At 39.8% G+C, this 24,468-nt stretch overlaps 1 protein-coding gene across 1 annotated transcript in view; it reads right to left on the bottom strand.

Annotated features, from left to right (window-relative positions):
- The window catches only part of UTP20 (UTP20 small subunit processome component), a 93,174-nt gene that overhangs the window by 61,942 nt on the left and 6,764 nt on the right, over positions 1–24,468 (bottom strand). The window contains exons 6-21 of the mRNA XM_082349691.1: positions 23,710–23,791; positions 22,899–23,036; positions 22,149–22,304; positions 21,090–21,236; positions 20,871–21,005; positions 19,205–19,282; positions 17,317–17,495; positions 11,854–12,009; positions 11,622–11,710; positions 9,566–9,671; positions 6,084–6,234; positions 5,357–5,419; positions 4,391–4,549; positions 3,202–3,278; positions 2,361–2,440; positions 1,873–2,116 (exon numbers count right to left, since the gene is read on the bottom strand). Of these exons, the coding sequence (XP_082205817.1) occupies positions 1,873–2,116; positions 2,361–2,440; positions 3,202–3,278; positions 4,391–4,549; positions 5,357–5,419; positions 6,084–6,234; positions 9,566–9,671; positions 11,622–11,710; positions 11,854–12,009; positions 17,317–17,495; positions 19,205–19,282; positions 20,871–21,005; positions 21,090–21,236; positions 22,149–22,304; positions 22,899–23,036; positions 23,710–23,791 (2,040 nt within the window). The remainder of the gene's footprint in view (positions 1–1,872; positions 2,117–2,360; positions 2,441–3,201; positions 3,279–4,390; positions 4,550–5,356; positions 5,420–6,083; positions 6,235–9,565; positions 9,672–11,621; positions 11,711–11,853; positions 12,010–17,316; positions 17,496–19,204; positions 19,283–20,870; positions 21,006–21,089; positions 21,237–22,148; positions 22,305–22,898; positions 23,037–23,709; positions 23,792–24,468) is intronic.

Raw genomic sequence — 24,468 nt, 5'->3', positions numbered from 1 at the left:
TTGTTCTTTAATTCTTCTAGGTCTTTGTTAAACATTTCTTGCATCTTCTCGATCTTTACCTCCATTCTTTTTCCGAGGTCCTGGATCATCTTCACTATCATTATTCTGAAATGTTTTTCTGGAAGGTTGCCTATCTCCACTTCATTTAGTTGTTTTTCTGGGGTTTTATCTTGTTCCTTCATCTGGTCCATAGCCCTCTGCCTTTTCATCTTGTCTATCTTTCTGTGTCAGTCAATTCTTATTCTTCATTTGACTGATGTCTCAGACACATTTGATTCCACTGATTACTCCCTCCTTGAAATACTTCCTTCAAGGGATATTAAGTGGTCTTGGTTCTTCTATCACTCTTTCCTGGCCTCCTTGGCTGATTCCTTATCTTCCAACCTCTGAATATTGCTGTCAGTCCTTGGAAATTTTCCCTCTCCACATTTACACCCCCAGGTGTGATTTCATTCCCTGTCTCATAATTTTAAAAACCATCCATATACTGATGAGTCTCAAATTTACTATCTTTAAACCCAACCTTTCCCCTGAACTTTAAACTGTACATTCAACTGCCTACTTGAGGTCTCTGCTTAGATGTCTATTCAGTATCCCAAACTTAACATGTCTTTAAAAAATGAACTCTTGATCTTCCTCACAAGTCAGCAAACTTCTGCATTTCTGCCAATCTCAGTAAATGGTAACTCTCTTCTTCCAGTTCCTCAGGCCAAAACCTTACAGACATCTTTGATTCCTCCCCTTCCTCCTTCGTGCACCCCCCCAAACCCCCATCCCACAAGTGATCTGTTGGCAAGTCCCACAGGCTAATCTAGTTGCAATTCTTCAAAAATATATCTTTTTGAATTGAAATCCTTCAGAAGGTGTCCAGGATTCAACTATGCCTCTCATCATCTACACTATTGCCGCCTTGGCCACCATCACTCCTTGCCCGGATTTTTGCAATCTCCTCCCAACTCTACTCTGCAGTCCCTCTGCTCTCACCACTGCCGTCCCACAGTCCATCCTCAACACGGCAGCCAGAAAAATCCTCAAGAAAACTGAAGTCGTGTCATCCTTCTGCTTAAACCTCCCAATGGTTTTCCATTTCACTGACAGTAAAAACCAAAGTCCTTACTATCACTTAAAGGCCCTACACATATTCAGTCTCCTGTTAATTTTTTGCCCTCACCTCCAACTACTTTCTTCCTGGATCACCCTGCTGTAGCCACGAGACTCCCTAGCTGTTCCTTGAACAAGCCTGGCAGGCTGTGGTCTGTAGCCTGCCTAACCTAACCCTACAGCATTTTCCCATGTAATGAAATGATTCCAGAGAACATAACTTTTATTGATTGACTAGTACTGTTCTATATACCGCATCCCTTATCTTTAGAGTTTTAAAGCAATCTGACTCTCACACACCATACCTAGTCAAAATAAAACAGTGCTCCAGAAAGTTCTTGTTATTCTTTGACAGCACATTCCTTGGCATCATGGGAAACAGTCAAGAGGTTCAAAACAGAGTGGCTGAGGTTGAGTTACTGGAAAGTACTTTTAAGCCCCAGGCAGGCAAGAAAACAACCAACAATAGGGCAAGAAATAACAAGGCCACTGTACACTGATCTAACTCAGTACGGCCTTTCTTACTTTGCAACCTGCAATTTTTTATTAACATCATTTGTGGGCTGGTTAAATTTTGATTCATGTAAGATTAAGCGGTAAACAAAAGTAGTTCAGTTGTTATCTGATGGAGCCAGTGCTTTAGAGAGGTACCAATGATTTGAAAAGATGATAGATATAAGAAAAGAACTCAGCCGATCTGGGAATTTAATACTTTGCACCTTCTCTTCCTCACACCCTACGAGAGACATATTCCTAGGCAAGAACACTTACTTGATAAATCTCAAGAAAAGCGGGGAAAGCTCCCTGGACCGTGGCTCTACCCTTTCTGGGAATTTTGCCAGAGCTCGCCAGAGCAAAAACCGAAAATTGGTATGGTCCAGTCTTTCCTGAAGGTCGGTTTTCAATGCGAACTGCTCATGATAAAGAGTTCCAACGTTTCCTTCCTGAGTCTGCTCCCAACTTGCATCTCCAGTGGACCTCTCCTCATCTCTTGTGTCATTTTGCAGTTCTTTCTCTGAAAGAAAAAAGGTCATCATAACCACTAGAGAAATGTTAACATCTACCCTATGTGTTTCTGCCAGTAACGGCATTGCTTTCTCTAGTAATACAAGCAAACGATAACAGTATCCAAAGGTTATAAAAGATAATACATTTCTCATTTCTGTTTCCCAATTTCATGTGTAATTAAGCAATAGAAATTAAATAGTTAAAACAACCATTTCCCCCCGCAGCCCCCTCTTTCATATCCCTTTACATACCAGCATGTGTAGCTGCTTTTTCTAGATGTTCATAGTAGACTTTCCAAAATTGCTTATTTTCCATTTCGTGTGCATGAGAACTAATAGTAAAGATCATAAAACAAAACATGTGGTATGGACCTTATTTTGAGATATCTCATACAAAAAAAAAGTGAAAGGGTATAACTAAAATACTAATTAAGTTATCCCTGAATGTGGGGTCATAAACAACTTCTGTACTTTATTTTTCAAAATGCCTGTTCTGCTAAGGTCTAATATTTAGGGTTTTGAGAGGCCACACATAATATATTTCCAATCTGACAAAAAGCCAGAGTAGCCCCTCTGAAGACAAATGCCTGCAGAAGAACAGATTTCTATAAATGAGGCACAACATATGTATTTTTTATGTGATTATGAAGGTCCTTTTTAGAGCTAAAGGGTTTTGGATACTAGACAGCAAGGGTTTTAAATTTTTTAATTAAATTTTTAATTTTTAAGTTAAAGTTCGGCTCAGTGACTCAATATATATAAATAAAATTATACAATTATTATACAGTACTTATTACTGTAAAAAAATTCAATAATACAGGTGTATAATATAAATTAAAAAGAGAAAGTTCTCCAAAGTTATTTCAAAGTACAGAGAAACATATATAAAACACTTGAATTGTCAAAAACTTGGCATCAGATAGAATAATTAATGTTTACTTTTTCTTCACCTTGTCCCACAAAGGCTTTAAGGTAGCTATAAATACCATACACACCCATTCACTTAAATCACACCCCAGAGTATAATACTGGCTCCATCATCATTCTGCAGTAGTGAACGCACAACAGCTTCATCCATTTCACCCAGGCTTACCTTATGAGTTCAATAACAGGATCCCAGAGAGCACTGAAGTTAACATATAACATGCCTAACAGATAACGAAGTGGCATCTGCAAGCATAGGAAATTAGTTTAGATCAGCACCAAAATGCAACGATCCTGACTCGGACAACCTGAGGTTTGGAAAGAAGCTTCTGCTTTAAGAAAAAACTTGCAGGTGCCAATCCAAAATTCAGGTACAGTAATTTTCCTCCTCTCCCCAAAATGTCACTCGCTATTTAATAGAGAAGAATCACTTAAGCAAACATAGTAGTCAAACTCACTCCAGATGTTCACGAATAAAGGATATATTTGAATAAACAGATTTGACTCATGATTAAATTCACTCCTAACAAATACTGCCATCACCTGACAAGACAAAACTTGAACGGTAATCAGTAAAGCACAGGTGCTAAAGAACCCAGCAAAGCACTATGTGAATGGCAGCTGAGGCTTTATAAGCAGATGTGTGAGTTCTCAAAACTAGGCATTAAAAGAGTTCAATTCAGAGGGTCTGAAGTTTTCACAGTCGCCTTTTGGAATGACAGTCACTGTTACTCGCATCCCCGTGCGCTCAGGAAACATCATGTAAAGCGGTAGTTCTATTATTATTTGGGGGTGGGGTGCTTGTGTCTACTTTAGCAGCAGAGCCCTTTTCCAAATGAAACATAACACAGGACGCTAATATACAGAAGAGGTTAAGAACAGAACTGCTCTGCTTAAGAGGGGAATGCCTCCACTGGGCCTTCTTCCCAAAGGGATAGTGATGTATCCTCAAGGGTCATGGACGGAAAATCCCTGATACAAAAGGTAGAGGGCTGACGTCCTGCAGCAGTGAACAAATCTGGAGAAGAGTATCAGGCTGTCAACTTGACCTTGTTCCTCCTGCTGCCACCTACTACCTACCCTCACATACTACACACATACTCAGGAGAAGGGAGGATAGTAAATTATTTCTACTGTTGAAAAGGCTGCAGAGTCATTTAACTCAAAGCATTGAACAGAACTGGGTATTTACTTAGTTTTAAATTCTTTTTTTATAATTCTTGCTTTTAAAAATTCTCTCTCTCTCATTTTTCTTTTTTGGTGACTATTTAGTATGCTTCTTTTTTTTCAAATGCCAGCTAAACAGATCTTAAAGTATAAACTGAGTTAAAAAAAACCCCAAAGAACACTGTTTTTACCTCCTGTAATGGCCCATCAGGGACTGCAGTCTGTACCACATCATGTCTTAGTTTTCTCAAATGAAGAAGCTTCTCTCTGTAATCATTCACAGTTGCTGGCACAAGTTCTGCCTGGCGTAATATAGCGAAGACAGACTGACGCTCTGAGAGCCCATCATCCTGAACAACCAGAGGAAACCAGGAGGCAGGTCAGTATTTTGATTTTCCAAAAAGAACATTAAATGTGAACAGAAATCTAAAAAAGAAAAACTGGCATATATTAATGTTTTAAATTAAATAAGTAACACATTTTTTGAGTAAATGATTCATTCTTCCTCACATCATTTACTTTTTGGTAGATAATTTAGGTTTAGTGTCTAGCATAGACATGACAAGTAAAAAACAGGAAAGTAATTCTCAAAATCACTCAAGTTGATTGGCAATATTTGTTGAAATAAAGAAAATGTATATATACTTTCACTGTACAATTCTACTTCTAAGTAGAAGTAATTTCTACTTCTGGAAGTAGTCATTTGCGTTATTGAAATGTTTCCCTGAACAAAGATGTCTGTGTAAGGATGTTCACGGCAGTATTATTAGAAATGCTGAAAAACTACCAACAACCCACCTAAGCATCCATCAAGAGGGAACTGGTTAAATACAATATTTTAAACTGTGGGGCACTATTCAAACTTCAAAAGAAATGAGGTAGGGCTAGAGGTACGGATATGGAAAAACTTGCATGACACCATTTGTTTAAATTATGTGTATATATACAAAAAGTCTGAAAGAATAGTCACCAACTAACTGTGGATTTTCAGTGGTGGCCTTTATGCGGGGATGGGAATAAGAATTGCAAAAAACTGTTTTCAAACTTTGTGATAGTTAATTACACGGTATTTGAATTTTCTGCAAAATTATCATTTTGGAAAACAATATGTCAAGTTACATTTTTTAAAAGTTACCCAAAATGAACAGTTAAAATACCTCCATTAATTCCGGAAGCCGAACCTCAAAGTGGCTTAGGATCCTTATTGTCAAAAGCCGAATCTAGAGAAATTAAAAGGCATGTTTCAAACTCCAACATTTAAACATAAGAAACTGACTAAGAGTCAGTGAGACCTAAGTTTCATGGAATTATGAAAGATATACCACTTGTCAGAGTAATACATGTTTATTCTATTCCTTATTTCATGTTCAACACCAACCAACACCTTATTCAAATGGTACTTGGAACAATTAATGACCAGACTAGACTGAGAAGATAAGGTTGCTCATAAAACCGTGTTGCTTCTTTGAACTCTGACACTATAAGCATCTCTGTAAATAAGCGCAAAGAATCTGATTAAGCTTACAATTCCACTGAAATTAATGATTTTTATTTCTAAATAACATGTTCAGGTATTTCTATACACCTGAATGAGCAGTAGAATCACCTACAGAGCTTTGAAAAATCATGCAGATACGTCACTTCCACCCTATGCCTGCAGAATCAGAATTTGGGGGTGTGGGGACCCAGAATTTATATTTTTAGTAAGCGCCCCAATTAATCCTGCTGCCAGCAGTTTGTAGGTCAGTGTTTAGGAATCACTGCTTTAAATAGAAACCACCCCAAAGCAGCATTTTCTGATTAAGGAGCTCTGACAACCACTGGCAATACACGTATAGAAAACAAAAGATGAGAGGCAGAGAGCACACCACAAAACCGTAGTACCTTGGATATGCCAGTTGAAATGTTTGCTCGTAACTTGGGAAATAATTCCATTAAAGCTTCCTCTGAAAGTGGCCCCCTGCAGCCACATAAGGATAATCTCTGATAATAGAGATCAGCCAACAGCAACACAGACGGCTCCAAAGGAAACGCTCTGCAACGAGATATTTATTAGACCCCAACTGTACCATACACCATAGAGAACTTAGGCTATACTAGAAACCACAGAAAATTATCACTGATGAAGGAAACGTAAGAGGGAACAGGTGAAAGTTTTACGTGGACATTTAGCATCACTTGAGACATGAAGAATCTGAGGTCCAGCAACAGTGAGACACACACTCAAGGACAGACACACAGCCAGAGGCAGAGGCAGGATTATAATATGGTATCTTGACTGAAGTCAAATGCTGTCTTTTCAATCCACATACTCACAAGTGACAGTGACATAGGGGGGATATATAATATTCACTGAGTGTTTTCCATGTGCCGGGTAGTGAGCTATGAGGGAAGCAGTACGGAGCAGGGGGCCGGCACGTCAGCTCCGGGGTAGGGAAGCCCAGGCTTGAAGCCAGCCCATCATCGTCATCATCCATGTAACCCTGGACAAGCCACTTAACCACTACGTGCTGTCCTCCAGCAAATATTTACTGAGTATCTACCATGTGCCAGTGACTTTTCTAGATACTGGCTAGAGCAGGAAACCAAGGAAAAAGTCCCTATCCTCCTGGAGCTTATATTCTAATAGGGGAAGGTCACCCACAAATAAACAATAAATAATAAGTATGACAGTGACGAGGTCAATGGAGAAAAGTGAATCAGGAAAAGGAGGCTGGACTGAGAGACTGGTGAGGGGGGGAGAGGGGGAGAGGGCGAGGGGGTGAAGAGGAGTGCTGTTTGACATGGGGGTGGTCACGGAAGGCAGAGACTGAAGGAAGTCAAGAAGTGAGCCAAAAGGCACCTGGAAGAAGAGCATTCCTGGCAGAGGGAGCGGCGATGCCAAGTCCCAGACAGGTGTGCTTGCCTATGTGAAGAGAATCAAGGAGACCGGTCCAGCTGGAACTGAGTGAACAAGGAGGAGTGGCTGGGGATGAGGTCAGAGGCCAGGGCCTAGATTACACGGAGCCCTGAGGAACATGATGAGGACTGCGGGTTTTACCCCGAGTAGGCTGGGTACCACGAGAGCAGGGTTTCTCAGCAGTGGCTCTGCTCACGCGGGCCAGGGGACTCTTTGTGGGGAGGCTGTCCAGTGCACAGCAGGGCGCTCCTTACCCACCACACTCCAGTAGCAGCCCCCAGCTGTGATGACCAAAAACGTCTCCAGAATGGCCCCTGGTTGAAAATCACTATTTCGGAGGGTTGTTGGCAAAAGAGTGACATGTTCTCTTTCACGGAAAAGAATCATCCTTGTTGTTGGGTACAAAACAGACAGCAGCAGGGCGAGGATGGAGGCAAGGAAACTCGTTAGGAGGCTACTGCAGTCATCCAGATGAGAGATGGAGGTCGAGACCAGGGTGGCAGCGGGTGCTGGGCAGCTGGGGTCCTGGATTTATTTAAGAACTCGCGTTCCCCCTTCTACAACGTTAACAGCACCTATACCTCAGGGAGTCGTTGTGAGGATTACAATAATAATGTACCGAAAGTACTCACAAGAGTGACCGGCACGTAATAATACAATAAATGCAATTTGTGTATTGTTATTACTGCACGCACAGTCTAATTCAACCTCCACGAGGGAAGTACTGCTACTCCCTTTTGAGAGAGAATAGAGTTGAGATTAACTAACTTACTCAAGGCTATCTAGCTAGTAAGTGATGAAGACAAGGTTCAAATCCAGGTTGTCTTGGCTGTGAAACCTCTGGCGTAACCAGTAGCTAGCGCAGCACCCAGCACAGAGGCCTCCATCTACAACTTTCACAAATGAAAACTTGCACGGCCACCCTCCAAGCCGATTCGCTCCTATTAGAGGTTTCTGGGCCTCCTAGGTTAAAAGCACCTGCCCGGGAGGCCAGCTGGCCTTCCACAGGGGACAGACAAATCCCACTCTGTTATGCGTACTTTTCTGTTTCAAAACCTCCAAAGATGCCTTAAATTGTTCCCACCAAAGAATACAGTGTGAGAAGTTTAAACAGAATGATTTAAAAAAAAAAAAGGGAACACATACGGAATATGGTAAGTAGGATGACAACAAAGAAAAACTCCTCCTTAAAAAAATTTAAAGCAATTCAATTAACAATAGAGAGACAGTAGCCTTGCCCAGACTGGGGAATGTACAGAGATTCTGAATTACTGCGCTAAGTCTCCTAACTGGTCTCCTTTATCCTCCTTCAGTCTCTTCTGGATATAGCAGCTTGAGTGATCCTACTTTGGCCTACGTCACTCTCCTGCCAAAAACACCTCCTGTGGCTTCCCCTTTCACTCGCAGTAAAAGCCAAGGCCCTACAATGGCCAAAGGTCAAACACTGCCTGCCACCACGCCCCCCATATCCTCCTCTCCTACTACCCTCTCCTCACTCCACTCAGCTACAATAGTTCCTTGCTGCTCAAGCAAGGCACCCACACAGAGCCTCGGCACTCACATCTTCCCTGGGTTTGGGACAGAGTGCCCCAGGTCCCAGATATCCCATCCTCAGGGCTTACTCCCTTGCTGCTTCTGGGTTTCTGCTCAAATGTCTCCTTGGTGAGGCCTTCCCTAGTTAAACTGCTATTTGTCCCCAGCCTCCAGACTCTCCCTGTCCCGACTTTACTACTGTCTAACATGCCATATGTTTTACTTGTTTATTTTGTTTAGTATATCTTCTTGCTAGTGTGTTAGCTCCATGAAGGCAGGGAATTGTGTGTTTCATTTACTGTGTCTCCCAGTGCCAAGAATAGGGCCTGGTACATGAGAAAAGCAATGAATACTTATTGAATGAAGTAAATGAGCAAATCTGTTGTTAAAAGCATGTAAATAAAACGGACTAGACTCCAGAAACAGAAGCAAACTACTTTACAAGATTTTTAAAACGCCTGACCTTTAGAAAGGGTGCTATGCCGAGCAATGAATGGCTCCCAGTAACGGCCCTGTGCTATGACCCAAACCAAAATAAACTTAAAAAAACCAAAAACTGGATTGTTTTGGTATGTAGTAAAAGGACCACAGGAAAGTTTTCTGAAGAGCTAAGTGTGTCAAGCTGAGAAACACTGTGAAAGAAGCAGAAATGTGTATGTTGGAGCCACGGTGCAATGTCATGTGACCAGCATTATACACCCACTTCACTCTGCAGCACTAATTTACATACACAGTAAAATACCCTTTCACAAAGATGAATCTGTATTTAAAGACTGTATCCAAAAATGTTCTTATTTTAACTGGAGGATTTAAATCAATAATAAATTTCCTACGGGAATACAACTCAGGTAAAAAATAGATCCAAGATTTTGCCAACACAGAAGCCTTTATATTTCATTCATTATTAAGCTGAATGTAAGATATGTTTACTCACAATACTAAATTCTTCACACGTTCCACAGAAACCAGATGAAGAAGTTCAGAAGATTCTTCCAAACTTAGCAGAGTATTTACAGCTTGACAAAGAACAAATAAGTTTCCTTAAGGCAGAAAAACAGGAGAAACCACATTATTTCTTTGACACAATAACTATAGACATCTCATTTTATCTACCACTTGGTATTTATACAGAGTTCTTAAAGTGAATCTGTGCCTTCTAAAGGATTATCTGTCAAATGTCAGAATATAACAGAAAGGAACTGAAAAGAGGTTCCAAGTCTTATATTTTAACTTTCTTAAGAGAAAAATATATTCAGAAATAGAGAATAAAAATGTATGTTCCCTTCAACTGAGATGAGGAGAAAATTCAATGGTTCTACCAACTGGTATTATCAAAATTAGAACTTTTGAGAATAGACTTAGACTTTTCAGAAGCTAAGAAATTATCTTTGTGTAAAACTCTTGTTGATTTTATGATTCCAATTTATAAGAAATCACATATCCAATGGCTACTACCTATAATTGACTCGATTTATATTAACTAGATAATCATTTAATCCTAGACCAGAGGTTGGCAAACTATGGCCCACAAGTCAGATCTTGCGGGTAGTCTGTTTTTATATGGTCGGCAAACTAAGAATGCTTTTCACATTTTTAAAGGGTTGTTTAAAACAACAAACAAACAAACAGAATATGCCACAAAGACTGAAGACTGAATGTGGCCCACAAAAGCTAAAATATTTACTGTATTGTCCTTTACACAAATATTTTGCCAGCACCTGCTCTAGTTAGAAAAGGGCTATCCAACAGAACTTCCTTTCTGCAGTGGTAGAAAGGCTCTATACTTCTGCCAAATGTACTCACAATCCAATTAGGTAGCCACTAGCCACATGTGGCTACTGAGCACTGGAAATGGAGCAGGTCTACTTTATTCTCTAACATGTCTGCTTAGTATCTAACACAGAACCTAGCAATTAATATTTAAATGAATGACTACTATAAACGTGTTAGGAAAAAAAATACCATGCTAGAATAAAACAAAATACCTACTATTATTTGTTTATTTTTGTAGCAAAATTTTTTTTATTAATCTTATTTTGATCAAAATACCTACCTTTAAATTGCTGTTCTCAGCTAGTTGGGGGAGATGGACAAGTATACAATAGGAAATGGTGTTTGGGGCAGGGCAGTCTAATTCTGCCTGGATGAGTCATGAAGACCTTTCTAGAGGTACTGTGTCTGAGCTGAGTTTTTTTTTTTAATTTTATTTATTTATTTTTGGCTGTGTTGGGTCTTTGTTGCTGCGCGCGGGCTTTCTCTAGTTGCAGCGAGAGGGGGCTACTCTCTGTTGTCGTGCGCGGGCTTCTCATTGCGATGGCTTCTCTTGTTGCAGAGCACGGGCTCTAGGTATGCGGGCTTCAGTAGTTGTGGCACGTGGGCTCTAGAGCACAGGCTCAGTAGTTGTGATGCACGGGCTTAGTTGCTCCGCGGCACGTGGGATCTTCCTGGACCAGGGCTCAAACCCGTGTCCCCTGCATTGGCAGGCAGATTCTTAACCACTGCACCACCAGGGAAGCCCTGAGCTGAGTTTTGAAAGCTAAGTACGAGTTCAACAAATGATGAAAAACCTAGAAAGGACTCCAGGCAGAAGGGACACATGTGCAATGGTAGCCAGAGGGACATACAAGAAAGTGTCTTGCTCTAGGTAAGCAAATGCCTGGAGCACAAGTGTATACCAGGGCTAGACTGGGCGTGGAAGACAGGAACAAGACACAAGCTGGGACTCAAAGTTGAGTCTGATTTCTTTGACCATGGCAGCCTTCTACTACTTCACCTTTGGACTCAGCAAATGTTCAAGCTGTCCTGACTTTGTCACCACATTATGAGGTACAAGGGTAACGCCTCCATCTCAGCCTCTTTTTTCCCTATTTACATACGGGGGTTCTGCCAGAACACAACGGCAGTACTATTCTCTGGTATCCATGTGTTTACAGTTACTCTGGGTGTGCCAGAAAAGACAGACAAGAGAACAAATGGTGATTGTAACTGACCTTTTCCAAAGCTCCCTCTGTCAACAGTCATGAAGAGTGACTCTATGAAGCAGGTGACTAGGGGTATCACCTTCTCTTTCTCCAGGGGTCTGTCCAAGAAGTGGGGAGAAAAAGGGAAATGCTCAAACTAGCATTCAATGGCTTTTTCATGAAATGACAAAAAATGGCTAATAAATGTTTTCATCAGCTTGCTAAAACACCTTTCACAATCAAACACAGTTGATTTTCTCACCTAATATGAGGTAACACGACAAGGGCCGCCCAAGACCATGAAAGGTAAGTAGTCTCTTTATTTGGGGGTAACTGAATTATAGATAAAAGATGATCTAATACTGAGATCTGTTCCTTTCCTCCCTTGGATCTGGTCTTCTTCTGCCTTATATTGGATCTAAAGGAAGAAAACATAAACAAATATTTAAAATAAGAGAGGATATAATCGCTCTTGCCCTCTGAAGTTTGAAATAAAATTGGTTCCTTTCCATGCATGGAGCATTAGCGGGAAGGAAGAAACTGGTGGTGACAGTTGAATACAAATAACTAAAGTGACTCATTACTGATTTTTCAGTGACAGACTTTTTCAACCCCATTGGTTCTACTTTCTTCTATTTTCTATTTTAATTTGCTTCATAACTTAAGCAACTCTCTTCCAGTTTTAGGTATTATTTCTGAATTTTGTGCTGATGGACATGTGTTTAAGAACTGGAGAGGTAATTTATTGGCATGAACTGACTTCCTCCATCCCCCCTTTCCTTTCTGACATGAATTTTACTGCTTCACAAATGTGTAGAATGATGTTGCAAAGGAAACACAGTGAATTTGACAAATGTTGCTAAAATGATTATGACTTAGAAGTAACTTTTGGACTTCCCTGGCGGTCCAGTGGTTAAGACTCCACTCTTCCATTGTAGGGAGCACGGGTTCGATCCCTGATTGGGGAACTAAGATCCCGCATGCCATGCGGCCAAAAAAAAAGCAAGCAAGAAGTAACTTTCTCTGAGGCTTTAATCTGATAAGTGGTTACTCAACACTATTTTCTAATATGACATTCAGTTTTAGGTATCTGTTAACTTTGGCAGTATTCTTGTTTGCCTCTATTTTTGCCAATGAAGTGTACCTCAGTCCTATTTAAAAGACAGAAATCCAGTGGCAAGAAAAGTCATAGAAACAATAAGTAAATTGATCTGTTTTTATAATTAATTCTCCATGTCCAGTTTGGTTAACTTATTATGGAATAGAAGTAGAATATCAGGTTTTTATTCCTATAACTTTTTATCATTAAAGTTAACCAAAAAAGTTGCATTCTCTTTTGTTTCATACTTATCAGGATACTGAATGCTTGGAAATTATGAGAGATAACTAAGTTAATTTTACTGGTAATTTCTAAAAGTCACTATACCTTGATATACTGTCTTTCTAGTATTAACCACGACTCAATAATTGGCAAAAATCTTACAAATAAAATATTGAGATACTTTATAGAGATGAGTCATTAGTTGCCATGTCATTCCCCTGCTTCGTCACACCTGCCAATGAGCTCCTCCAATAAAATCCATACTCACCTCATCCTGTAAGGCCTTGGGTGATCTGACCCTCTCCTCCTTCACTCACTTCCTCTCATTCCACTCTCCTCCTTACTCAATGCTCTTTATCCACACAGGTTTTCCTTTTGTTCCTCAAACATACTGGGCTTATTCCCATCCCAGAGCCTTTGCAGGAACGCTTCCCTCTGCCTGGAAAGCCTTTCACCCAGCCTTTCTTTGCCAGGTTGGATCCTTCTACCATACAATCGGACCAAAGGTCCCCTTTCTAGACAGGAGTAGTGCTGCCTCTCTATCTACTCTGTCTCAAAGCCCTGTTTTATTTTTCTTTTTATCACTATCTAAAATTAACTTGTTTGTTTATCTGCCTCACATGCCTGTCCCCCCAAGACTGTCATCTCCCCCAAAGAAGAAACCTTTTTCTTTTTCATTATTATATCCCAGTGCCTAGAACAGTGTCTGATACAATAAATATCTGTCAAATGACAGAATAAATTTATCTTCTCAAGAGTCTTTTCACATCTATTATCCCTTTTTTTTTTTTTAATTTATTTATTTATTTTTGGCTGTGTTTGGTCTTCGTTTCTGTGCGAGGGCCCTCCCCGGTGGCGGCAAGCGGGGGCCACTCTTCATCGTGGTGCGTGGGCCTCTCATTATCGCGGTGCGCGGGCCTCTCATTATCACGGCCTCTCTTGTTTCGGAGCACAGGCTCCAGATGCGCAGGCACTAGTTGTGGCTCACGGGCCCAGTTGCTCCGCGGCACGTGGGATCCTCCCAGACCAGGACTCGAACCCGCGTCCCCTGCACTGGCAGGCAGACTCTCAACCACTGTGCCACCAGGGAAGCCCCTATTATATCTTTTTATTCTCACAATATATCTGTGAGATGAGTGGATGGAGTGTGATCAGGAATCTTCAGACACAGGTGACCATTCACGTCTTATTCTACGGGGTGATGGAAGTTTTCTTAGAGAAAGAAACACAGAACCTGTGGCACTCGCCTTAAGTTAATATGCTTCCATTTATTAGGAATGATAAGGGAACTGGTTTCCTGATCTATAATTTCTAGAGGCACACCCACCCAACTATTTGAAAAACAGTAAGCAGAATCCTCTCAAATATTTATATAAACTTTGTTTCGACTTCCAAAGAGTATGTACTGTTTTTAATGAAATTGAGAAAGTAATCCATAGACCTTTTAACAATTCAAACAATGCAAAGGTTTATAATCTAAAAGCTAATAGTCACTTCTTTCTTCTCTTTACCATCCTCTTGTCATAAGCAAAGGTAACAGTGTTGTGTCTCTTTGGGAGTTGTCAATTCTCCCCAAATTGACCTACAGATTTAATGCAATTCAAAACAAAATCCCAGCAAGGTTTTTTTTTTTTTGTAGACATAGACAAGTTTCTTCTAAAATTTATACAAAAGGGCAGAGGACCAGGAATAAATGAAACAATCTTGAAAAAGAAGAATACAGTGAAAGGATTTTTTTTTAAGATTTCCAGATTTGTTTTATGCTATAGTAACAAGATTGTGGCGTTAGAGGAGGACAGACACATAGATCAATGAAACAGAATAGAGAGCCAGAAACAGTCCCACACATTTATGCCCAGCTGATTTTTGACACAAAAGCAAAAGCAGTTCAGTGAGGAAGAACAGCCTTTTCAACAAATGTTGCCAGAGCAGTGGACATTCAGAGGCAAAAAAGGAAACTTGACCTAAACTTCACACCTTATATAAAAATTAACTCAAAATGGATCATGGACTTAAATGTAAAACATAAAATGATAAAACTTCAAAAAATAGGAGAAAATACTTGGGACCTATAGTTAGGCAAATAGTTCTTAGACTTGACATCAAAAGCATTATCCATAAAAGGAAAAGTTGATACATTGGACCTCATCAAAATTTAAAACTCTGATCAGTGGGACTTCCCTGGTGGCTCAGCAGATAAGACTCTGAGCTCCCAATTCAGGGGGCCCGGGTTCAATCCCTAGTCAGGGAACTAGATCCCACAAGCATGTGGCAACTAAGAGTTCGCATGCCACAACTAAGGAGCCCAAGTGCTGCAACTAAGGAGCTGGAGAGCCTCAACTAAGGAGCCCATCTGCTGCAACTAAGACCTGGAGCAACCAAATAAATAAATATTAAAACAAACAAACAAACAAAAAAACTCTTATCAGTGAAAAATCTTGTTAAGCAAAGGAAGACAAGCTACAGACTGGGAGAAAATATTTGCACCATCACGAAGCAGACAAAAGGACTTGTATAAGAATATATAAAGCACTCTCAAAACTCAACAGCAAAGAAACAATCAAATTAGAAAATGGGCCAAGGAAATGAACAGATATTTCACTAAAGACGATATGCAGATGGCAAATAAGCACATGAAAAGATGTTCAACATCCTTAGCCCTTAGGGAAATGCAAATTAAAACCACAGTGAGATAGATATCACTATATCCTATCAGACCGGCAAAAACAAAAAACAGTGAAAATAACAAATGCTGGTGAGAATGCAGAGAAACTGGATCACTCATACTGCTGCTGGGAACGTAAAATGGCACAGTCACTCTGGAAAACCATTTGGCAGTTTCTTATAAAACTGAACATGAAAAATAAAACGAAGCAACAAACAAAACTACAACAACAACAACAAAAAACTGAGAAACAAAAACAAAAACCCTAAAACTGAACATGCCCTTATCCTATAACCCAGTAAGTCCACTTTGGGGCATTTATCTCAGAGAAATGGAAAGCTGTGTACATGAATGTTTATAACAGCTTTATTCATAATAGCCAAAAACTAGGAATGAACTAGTTATTCCTTCTAACAAATGAATGTTTAAACAGACTGCTACATCCATTACCATGGAATACTACTCAGGAATAGCACACCAAGATGCTCAACATAAAAAGGAATGGATTACTGACGCACACAACAACTTACATGGGTCTCAAGGGAATTGTGTTGAGTGAAAAAGCCAATCTCAAAAGCTGTACTGCATAATTTATATAATATTCTTGAAATGACAAAATTGTATAAATGGAGAATAAGATTAGTGGTTGCCAGGAGTTAGGGATGGAGTGGGGAGTGGCAGGGTGAGTGTGGCTATTAAAAAGTAGCACGAGAGATCCTTGCAGTGATGGTATAGCTCTGTATCTTGACTTTGGTGGTGGTTGTGAATAGACATGAGATAAAATTGCACAGAACTATATATCCATATACATACAAACACAGAGATGAGTGATGTAAAACTGGTAAATCTGAATAAGGTTGGTGGATTGTACCAATGTCAATTTTCTGGTTGTGATACTGCAGTAAGCTTTTGTATTGGGTTAGCCAAAAAGTTCATTTGGGTTTTTCCATAACATCGTGCAGAAAAACCCAAACGAACTTTTTGGCCAAACCAAATAAGATGTTGCCACTGGGGGAAATTAAGTGAAAGGTATATGGAAACTCTCTGTCCTATTTCTTATAACCACACGTGAATATACAATTGTTTTAAAATAAAAGGTTAAGAAAATTAATAGTGACCTCTTTCTTTCACTTACCATCCTCTTGAAGTTAAATAACCTGTTTCTGTATCCTTTCACATGTGTTCCTATGCTTACATATACTTTTGGTTTTAACTTTGCAAAAGGGGATCATGTGCTCTTCTACAACTTGGTTTATTTATTTTTTTAAATTTATCTATCTATTTTTGGCTGCATTGGGTCTTTGTTGCCGTGCGTGGGCTTTCTCTAGCTGCAGCAAGTGGGGGCTACTCTTTGTTGCGGTGCGCAGGCTTCTCTTGTTGCAGAGCATGGGCTCTAGGCATGCGGGCTTCAGTAGTTGTGGCTCGCAGGCTCAGTAGTTGTAGCTTGCGGGCTCTAGAGAGCAGGCTCAGTAGTTGTGGTGCACGGGCTTAGTTGTTCTGCGGCACGTGGGATCTTCCCGGACCAGGGCTCGAACCCGTGTCCCCTGCATTGGCAAGCGGATTCTTAACCACTGCGCCACCAGGGAAGTCCTACAACTTGCTTTTTTCACATAACAATGTATCACGGACATCTTTCCAGTTGATACATGTAGATCTTCAGTTTTTACAGTATTCTGAATGCATTATTTTTAAATGGGTAATCCTACCAAGAATACAGGGAATAAAGACTTAGAACTTACCCCACTGTCTGTTCTGAGAAAAGCAGAGGGTACTTCTCAATCGCCATGGAGCCAGTGGTGGGAGGTGCTGCTTTGTTCAGAATGAGTTTGGCCAAAATGGCCAGAGCTTCATCTTTGACTGCAGCGTCATCAGTCAGGAAGCAATTCTCAATATACAAGAGAAAGCTGGGTAGAAAAAGCTAAAAATAAGAAAGAAAATCACACTTATTAACAACAGATATAAATTTCAGAACACCTAATGAAGAGAAGATTCTAACACTTCCACAGAGAAAAAAAAGCGATCATAAATAAAGGCTCAGGAATCGTAATGACATCAGACCTCTGCAAAGGAACAGTGGAGGCCAGAAGACAATGGAGCAATGCCTGAAAAACTGAGGGAAAAACGACAGAATCTAGAATGCTGTACCCAGCGTACTGGTGATGTAGTTTGAGGAGAGAATAAAGACACTTACAGATGCACTAAATCTCAAAATTTTACTTCCATTCACCCTTTCTCAGGAACCTCTGGAGAATGTGTTTCATCAAAATAAGAGAGGAAACTACAATAAGAGAAAGACACGGGACCCAGGAAACAAGAGAGAGGTAAGTCCTAGTATGACATCTGTGCAATGGGCAGAGAAAGCAACCTGTTCAGACTTGAATGGCTCTAGGAGGAATGTCTCCAATAAAGAAAAAAGAAAAACAAAGAGCTGCCAAATGATCTGCCAGTGTGCCACGTGAAAGGCATTCTATGATGCTGTTGGCAGACTCACCAGCAATTTCAAGTTTTTAAAGAATGAGGCAATTGGCAACTTCAGGAAAAACGAAAGGGTATACAAAAAAGGAAATGTAATTATAAAATACTCCTTGATTAAAGGGATTAAGTATTTGATGAATATGAATTCAACCAAAATTTATGATGTAACTCTGTTGAGAAGATGAGAAGCGTAAAAGAACTAGAAATCCACCTACCAAGGAGGAAGCCTACAGATGAGGACTAAAACTAATGAGTCAAGGAAAAGCAGTACGTTCAGATGATTTAAAAATATAAAGTAAATACTAGAAAAAAATAGCTAAAAAATCATTAGATGTGCTTGTTCCTGGTGAGGAAGATGGGAGTGGGAATCAAGTGAGTGCCTTTTAGCCCCGTGCAACCTTTTAAACAACATACATAGAGTACTCTGATAAAAATAAGTTTTTAAAAAAAGACCACAGGGAACAGGGGAGATGGAAAAGATGCAGCTGCTAAGAAAACCAGAGAGAAATAAAGAGCCCTCACTGGGCAGGAAGCAACAGGGCTAGGACATGTATAAAGAAGTGTTTTTCTGAGACAAATGAAAATATATATTATTAAAGACTAAAGGGAAAAATGAGAGAAGAGATACAGAGATTTCCATGAAGTATATTGTAGAATCACCAGTTAGAAGGAGTGGCAAATGTTTGATGAGGGTGAGGGGCAAGGATAAAATAAACTCAGGATTTGATGAGAAAGATTTCTACCTCATTCTATCAGGTAGCAATTCATTCTGTAGCAATGAAATGAATTCATAACTCTCCTCCTATGCAAACTGTTTCAGAAACTATTTTCTGTGCTTCAAATTCACAGTTTAAGTTCCTTAAGCCATTTTTTTTTCAAATTTATCACATGGTTCTATAACTTCCTAAAAGATTATTAAAAAAACAAATTGGTTACCTAGTATCATTTAAAATGCTTAGCATGTGGAATAAAGTTTCACATATGACCTAGAACTGGAATATAATTACTTAAAAAAAAAATACATGAACTAAAACATCAAATACTTATTCTGTTCCTTTCAAAAAACAAACAAAATCACAGGAGTTTTAAATTGATTATTTTATCGTGACAGATTTAAAACAAAACAAATCCAAGACTTAATATCTCACTCACCTGCTCAAACTGCTTCATAGCAAACATGACTTCCGAAAAACCCAAAATTAAGCATATTTCAAATCTGCTCTCAAAAATCTGTGGACCACAGGCAAAGAATAGTAATGTAAATACAAAGAGAGTACTTTCCCATTCCTGAAAATAAAAACATCTGAAACCTTCAAGGTCCTCTAACTTGCAAGCAGGAAATGTGGGATGCTTGATACAAGTTAAAATAGTCACGGAAGGCAAAAAGCACTGGATTGTTGAATTTGCCACTGTGCAGATGGACACACCAGGTGTGAGACACAGGCACTGGGCCTTCCTCCTCGGGAAAGAAGCTACTAGAGTAAAGGTATGGTGGGCACACTTTAACCAGTATTCTAAGTGCTCGGCCTTCTCCAAAGGGACTTACTTACAAATGCGAAGGGTACTGTGTTTCTAGTGATTACCCAGGGCTTTGCCTAAGAGCTGCTCCATTCTTTCCCAGCTACAGAGAATTACAAAAGGGCAAGTAGCACGACTTTACACCTTCCTCTAAACTTTATACTGTTGCACTACATGAAGCTAGGAAGAACCTAACTGATCTATTTTCAATTCCACTTCCCTCCAATTTATCTTCTAAACTCACTAAAATGCCAATCTCATTAAATCATTTCCCTGCTTAACATTTTTCCAGGGCCCTCCACTACTTGGAGGATAAAATCCAACCTAACTTTTCAAAGCCAAGCAAAGCCTTGCTGATATACATCACACTTCATGTGTCCATGTGTCCAGCAACATAGATTTTTGAACACATTTTTGCCATTCTCTCTCCTAGAGTTTTTAACACCTTCTCTGACTGGCAGACTGCTATTTAACCTTCAAGGACTATCCAAAATATTAGTCCTTTGAAAAGCTTTCTCTGTCCCTCAACCCCAGACAGAATTAACCTTTATGTTTCGACGTGACATAAATAGATTGATTCAACAGGTTTTAACTACATACTCCCAGGGCCCCACTTCCCTAACAATAAAAAATCACAGGCAGGACTTCCCTGGTGGTGTAGTGGTTAAGAATCCGCCTGCCAATGCAGGGGACATGGGTTCGAGCCCTGGTCTGGGAAGATCCCAAGTGCCGCAGAGCAACTAAGCCCGTGCGCCACAACTACTGAGCCTGAGCTCTAGAGCCCGTGAGCCACAACTACTGAGCCTGTGTGCCACAACTACTGAAGCTCGTGTGCCTAGAGCCCATGCTCCGCAACAAGAGAAGCCACCGCAATGAGAAGCCCGCGCACCGCAACAAAGAGTAGCCCCCGCTCGCCATAACTAGAGAAAGCCTGCACGCCGTAACAAAGACCCAGCGCAGCCAAAAATAAAAATTAATTAATTAATTAATTTTTTAAAAAAACACAGGCAAAAATAAATAAATAAATAAAATAAAGGTGTCCACTCTACAATATCTAGTCCATAGCCTGAACTTGGTTAAGTAAATATTTGTTTGGTGAATATTTGCTGAACAGATTTAGCTTTTATCACATTTTGTTTTGCTTATTTCCATTACAGCACGAGATTCACATCTCCTTAACCAGATTATAAATTCCCTGAAGACAGAGCCTTTGCCAAGCTTCATTTGTATTCCCCAGAAGGCTTACTCAACGCTAAACATAGTATTAACTACTCAGTTAATATTTGCAAAAGTAAATTACTTTTTCTATGGTTTCTTTGATGAGGGTCCCTGGCAAGGAAACATTTTCACCTAGGATCAAAGCAGAAATTACATCCAAGAGGGTCTCCCGGCAAGATGTGGAGAGATGGGCTATTTGTAATGTTTGAGACAATACCTGTAAAATAAAAGGAAAAACAATGCACACTTAGCAATCAGCTTCTAATGAATAGGCTCTAAGCAAATTAAGTTGGGAACTCACTTTACAAACGTCAACAGGTTTGGTTATCTTTGATCCATTTCCATGTTTTACAAGTATCAGATATGTTTCTAACAACCTTTTAAACTGTTCAGAGCTTTCCCCACAGTTAGTCTTGGTTACTTTTGTATGTAGATCCAGGAGTGATTCCTGCAAACGAAGAATTTATAAGAAAGAATAACCACCAAAGATCAAACTCATCTGTTAACTTAATAATGAAAATGTTGTGTGAAGCAGTTCAAATTTTCACATTATTTTTCTGTGAAAGAAAAAGACACATTTACTGGGAGTCACTAATGATAACTGCTAGCATTTCTGAATGCACTGTTGTAAGTTCTTTACAAGTATTTCCTCATAATCCTCACTGGCAGGGAATACTATTATCCCCATTTCCCAGATGAAAAAACTGAGGACCAGAGACTTAAATTTTCCCAAGTCACACTAGCAGTAAGTGACAAAGCCAGGATTCAAACAGAGGCCTCTGGCTCCAAAGCCTGTGCTCTTAACCACTATGCTCTACTGCATCTCAAGATATCAAAGCAAGTAAAAATAGTACAGGGGAGAGAGGGAAGGAAAATCCTAGTAAGTGTATAAAAATATGATGACAGGGCTTCCCTGGTGGCGCAGTGGTTGAGAATCTGCCTGCTAATGCAGGGGACATGGGTTCGAGCCCTGGTCTGGGAAGATCCCACATGCCACGGAGCGGCTGGGCCCGTGAGCCACAACTACTGAGCCTGCGCGTCTGGAGCCTGTGCCCCGCAACGGGAGGGGCCGCGATAGTGAAAGGCCCGCGCACCGCGATGAAGAGCGGTCCCCGCACCGCGATGAAGAGTGGCCCCCACTTGCCGTAACTAGAGAAAGCCCTCGCACGAACCGAAGACCCAACACAGCCAAAAATAAATAAATAAATAAATAAAGTAGCTATAAAATTAAAAAAAAAAAAAAAAAATATGATGACAACAATTATAAAATACAATCTCCAGGAGTGATCTGCTAAATTAAGAACAACAATCAACTCTTAGACTCCTAATTACACACAAATACTTAAAAATCAGAACTCACTTGCAAACATTCAAAAAATATACCAAAATGTTCCTTGTAGATGTAGAACACTGTGGATTTGACCATGTTTTTGAGGGTTTCTCCAACTAAAATCCATGGAAGTTGAGTTTCTGTTTCAGTAACTGGTCCTAGCTTTTGCAAAATTAGCTTCACTGCCTGTGGGAATCCAAGAATCATGAAAATGAACATGCACACTCTTATTCTCAAGTATTACATTGGTATTTCCCTCTCTGATTACTCCCCACTCTGCTCAAGCTACCTTAAAATCTGATCCAGGATAATCAAGGATATGGCAGCTCTGGTGGTTAACTATGTGTCCCAAAAGAATTTCCAAACTAGGATGGGGAATTTTATCACACAATACCCCCCCGCCCCCCATCGATCAATTTATGTCACCTTCTAGCATCCAGGATGGAGAAGAGAGCAGTGATTTTTTAAATTTTTTGATTGACTGATTGATTTTTTAGTTCCCCAACCAGGGATTAAACCCGTGGCCCCTGCAGTGAAGCGCAGTGTCTTAACCACTGGACCACCAGGGAAGTCCCAAGCAGTGATTTCTTTTTAAATGAAAAATACCTAATGACCCAGGGCCTACAGTAGGTAAGCATTGTTTTTAAAGCCCTAACGCGCCCCATTGAATGTTTTCTATTTATTCTAGGCAATCCTCTCTCCAGCTCGTCTGTGTAAATCTTATCTATTTTCTTTTAATCCCTTTCACATAGATTCAAGGAACTCCTCCCAGTTATTTACCGTCTCTGTACAGGAGTGAAACATATTTCTAACTCCTTTGCACATTTCAAAGAGCAACTGTCCAACTCCTTCTACTTTTGCCGGATGTTCATCAAGATCAAGAAACATTAAATTGAAAAGTGCATTTTTATCAGAAACCTAAAACACAAAATGCAAATGGAAAACTGTATTTACAACATAAACATACCCTAATGAATAATTATTATTTGCTATTCTAAAGATTCATATTTAAACGTAATTAGGATAAAAATTCTAAAAGGAATAGTGACACTTGCAATGATTTCAAACTGCTGCAAGAGTATATTATCACTTGTAACGTCACACAAAAGAGTGATTAATTCATTGGTATAATATGAAGGTATGTACCAAGAAAAACTACATAAGGCAACATTCTATCTTTTAAAGTAAATAGTATGCTTATATTTTATGAGTATAAAAGAATTTAATAGCAATGTTTTTGTTTTATTACAAAAACTCTATTAAAAACAAACACAAATGAAACTATACAATCAGTTCCTTCCAGGAAATTTTTATAAAAATTTCTGTTAATCTCACTGTTCATGCACAGACTGACTTGAATTAGAGAATATATATATATACACTAAGTAAGAATAAAAGAGTGACCCACCCCAATTATTTCACATTAGTGAGCAAAAACCACCTTATGGTGAGATAAACTCAAAACAGTAACAGGTTTCTCTTTATATAAAAAATATTAGTCCATAATAACTATATTATAAAAGATGTCTGCTTCTGTTCATCAGATTCTTGAGGATTAATGAGCAATAAACACATAAATGATCAAACTAACCTTTCTCATCAAAAAAGTAAAGCTTTCAGCAGCAAAATTTCTTATATGTAGTTTTCTATGAGCCAGGAGTGTACTATACATGCTATAAATGAGAAAATAAGACATGTTTAATTAATCATCATTTTAATAAAGATGTACTACATGTTAACTATATGCCCAACACTGTGCAAGGTATGCAAGAAAGATGCAGCAGGTTTAATAACATAAGCAGTTTAAAATCTCATTCGATTACCACGACACCCACATGTCAAACAGAAGACTGAAGGTCATAGACATTAAGAATCCTAGGATTGGTGGCACTGGTCTTATAGGAAAGACTATGAAAAGTTGAAACTTGTAGTGATCCCTGAACGACAGGAAGAATCCAGGTGGGGACTGGAGTGCATATTACCAGAGATCAAAGCAAGAGCAAACACGGGGTGGGCAGAAGTGATCACAGTCAAGGGATAACAGAGAGGGACTTCCCTGGTGGCGCAGTGGTTAAGAATCCACCTGCCAATGCAGGGGACACGGGTTCGAGCCCTGGTCCGGGAAGATCCCACATGCCGCGGAGCAACTAAGCCCGTGTGCCACAACTACTGAGCCTGCACTCTAGAGGCCACAAGCCACAACTACTGAGCCTGCATGCCACAACTATTCAGACCTGCGCCTAGAGCCCGTGCTCTGCAACAAGAGAAGCACCGCAAGGAGAAGCCCAGGCACCACAATGAAGAGCAGCCCCCGCTCGCCGCAACTAGAGAAAGCTTGTGCGCTGCAACG

Source organism: Balaenoptera borealis, assembly GCF_965194805.1.
Source record: "Balaenoptera borealis genome assembly, chromosome: 13".
In the NCBI taxonomy this organism is placed as follows: Eukaryota; Metazoa; Chordata; class Mammalia; order Artiodactyla; family Balaenopteridae; genus Balaenoptera; species Balaenoptera borealis.
This window is presented reverse-complemented; position numbering and strand designations above follow the sequence as displayed.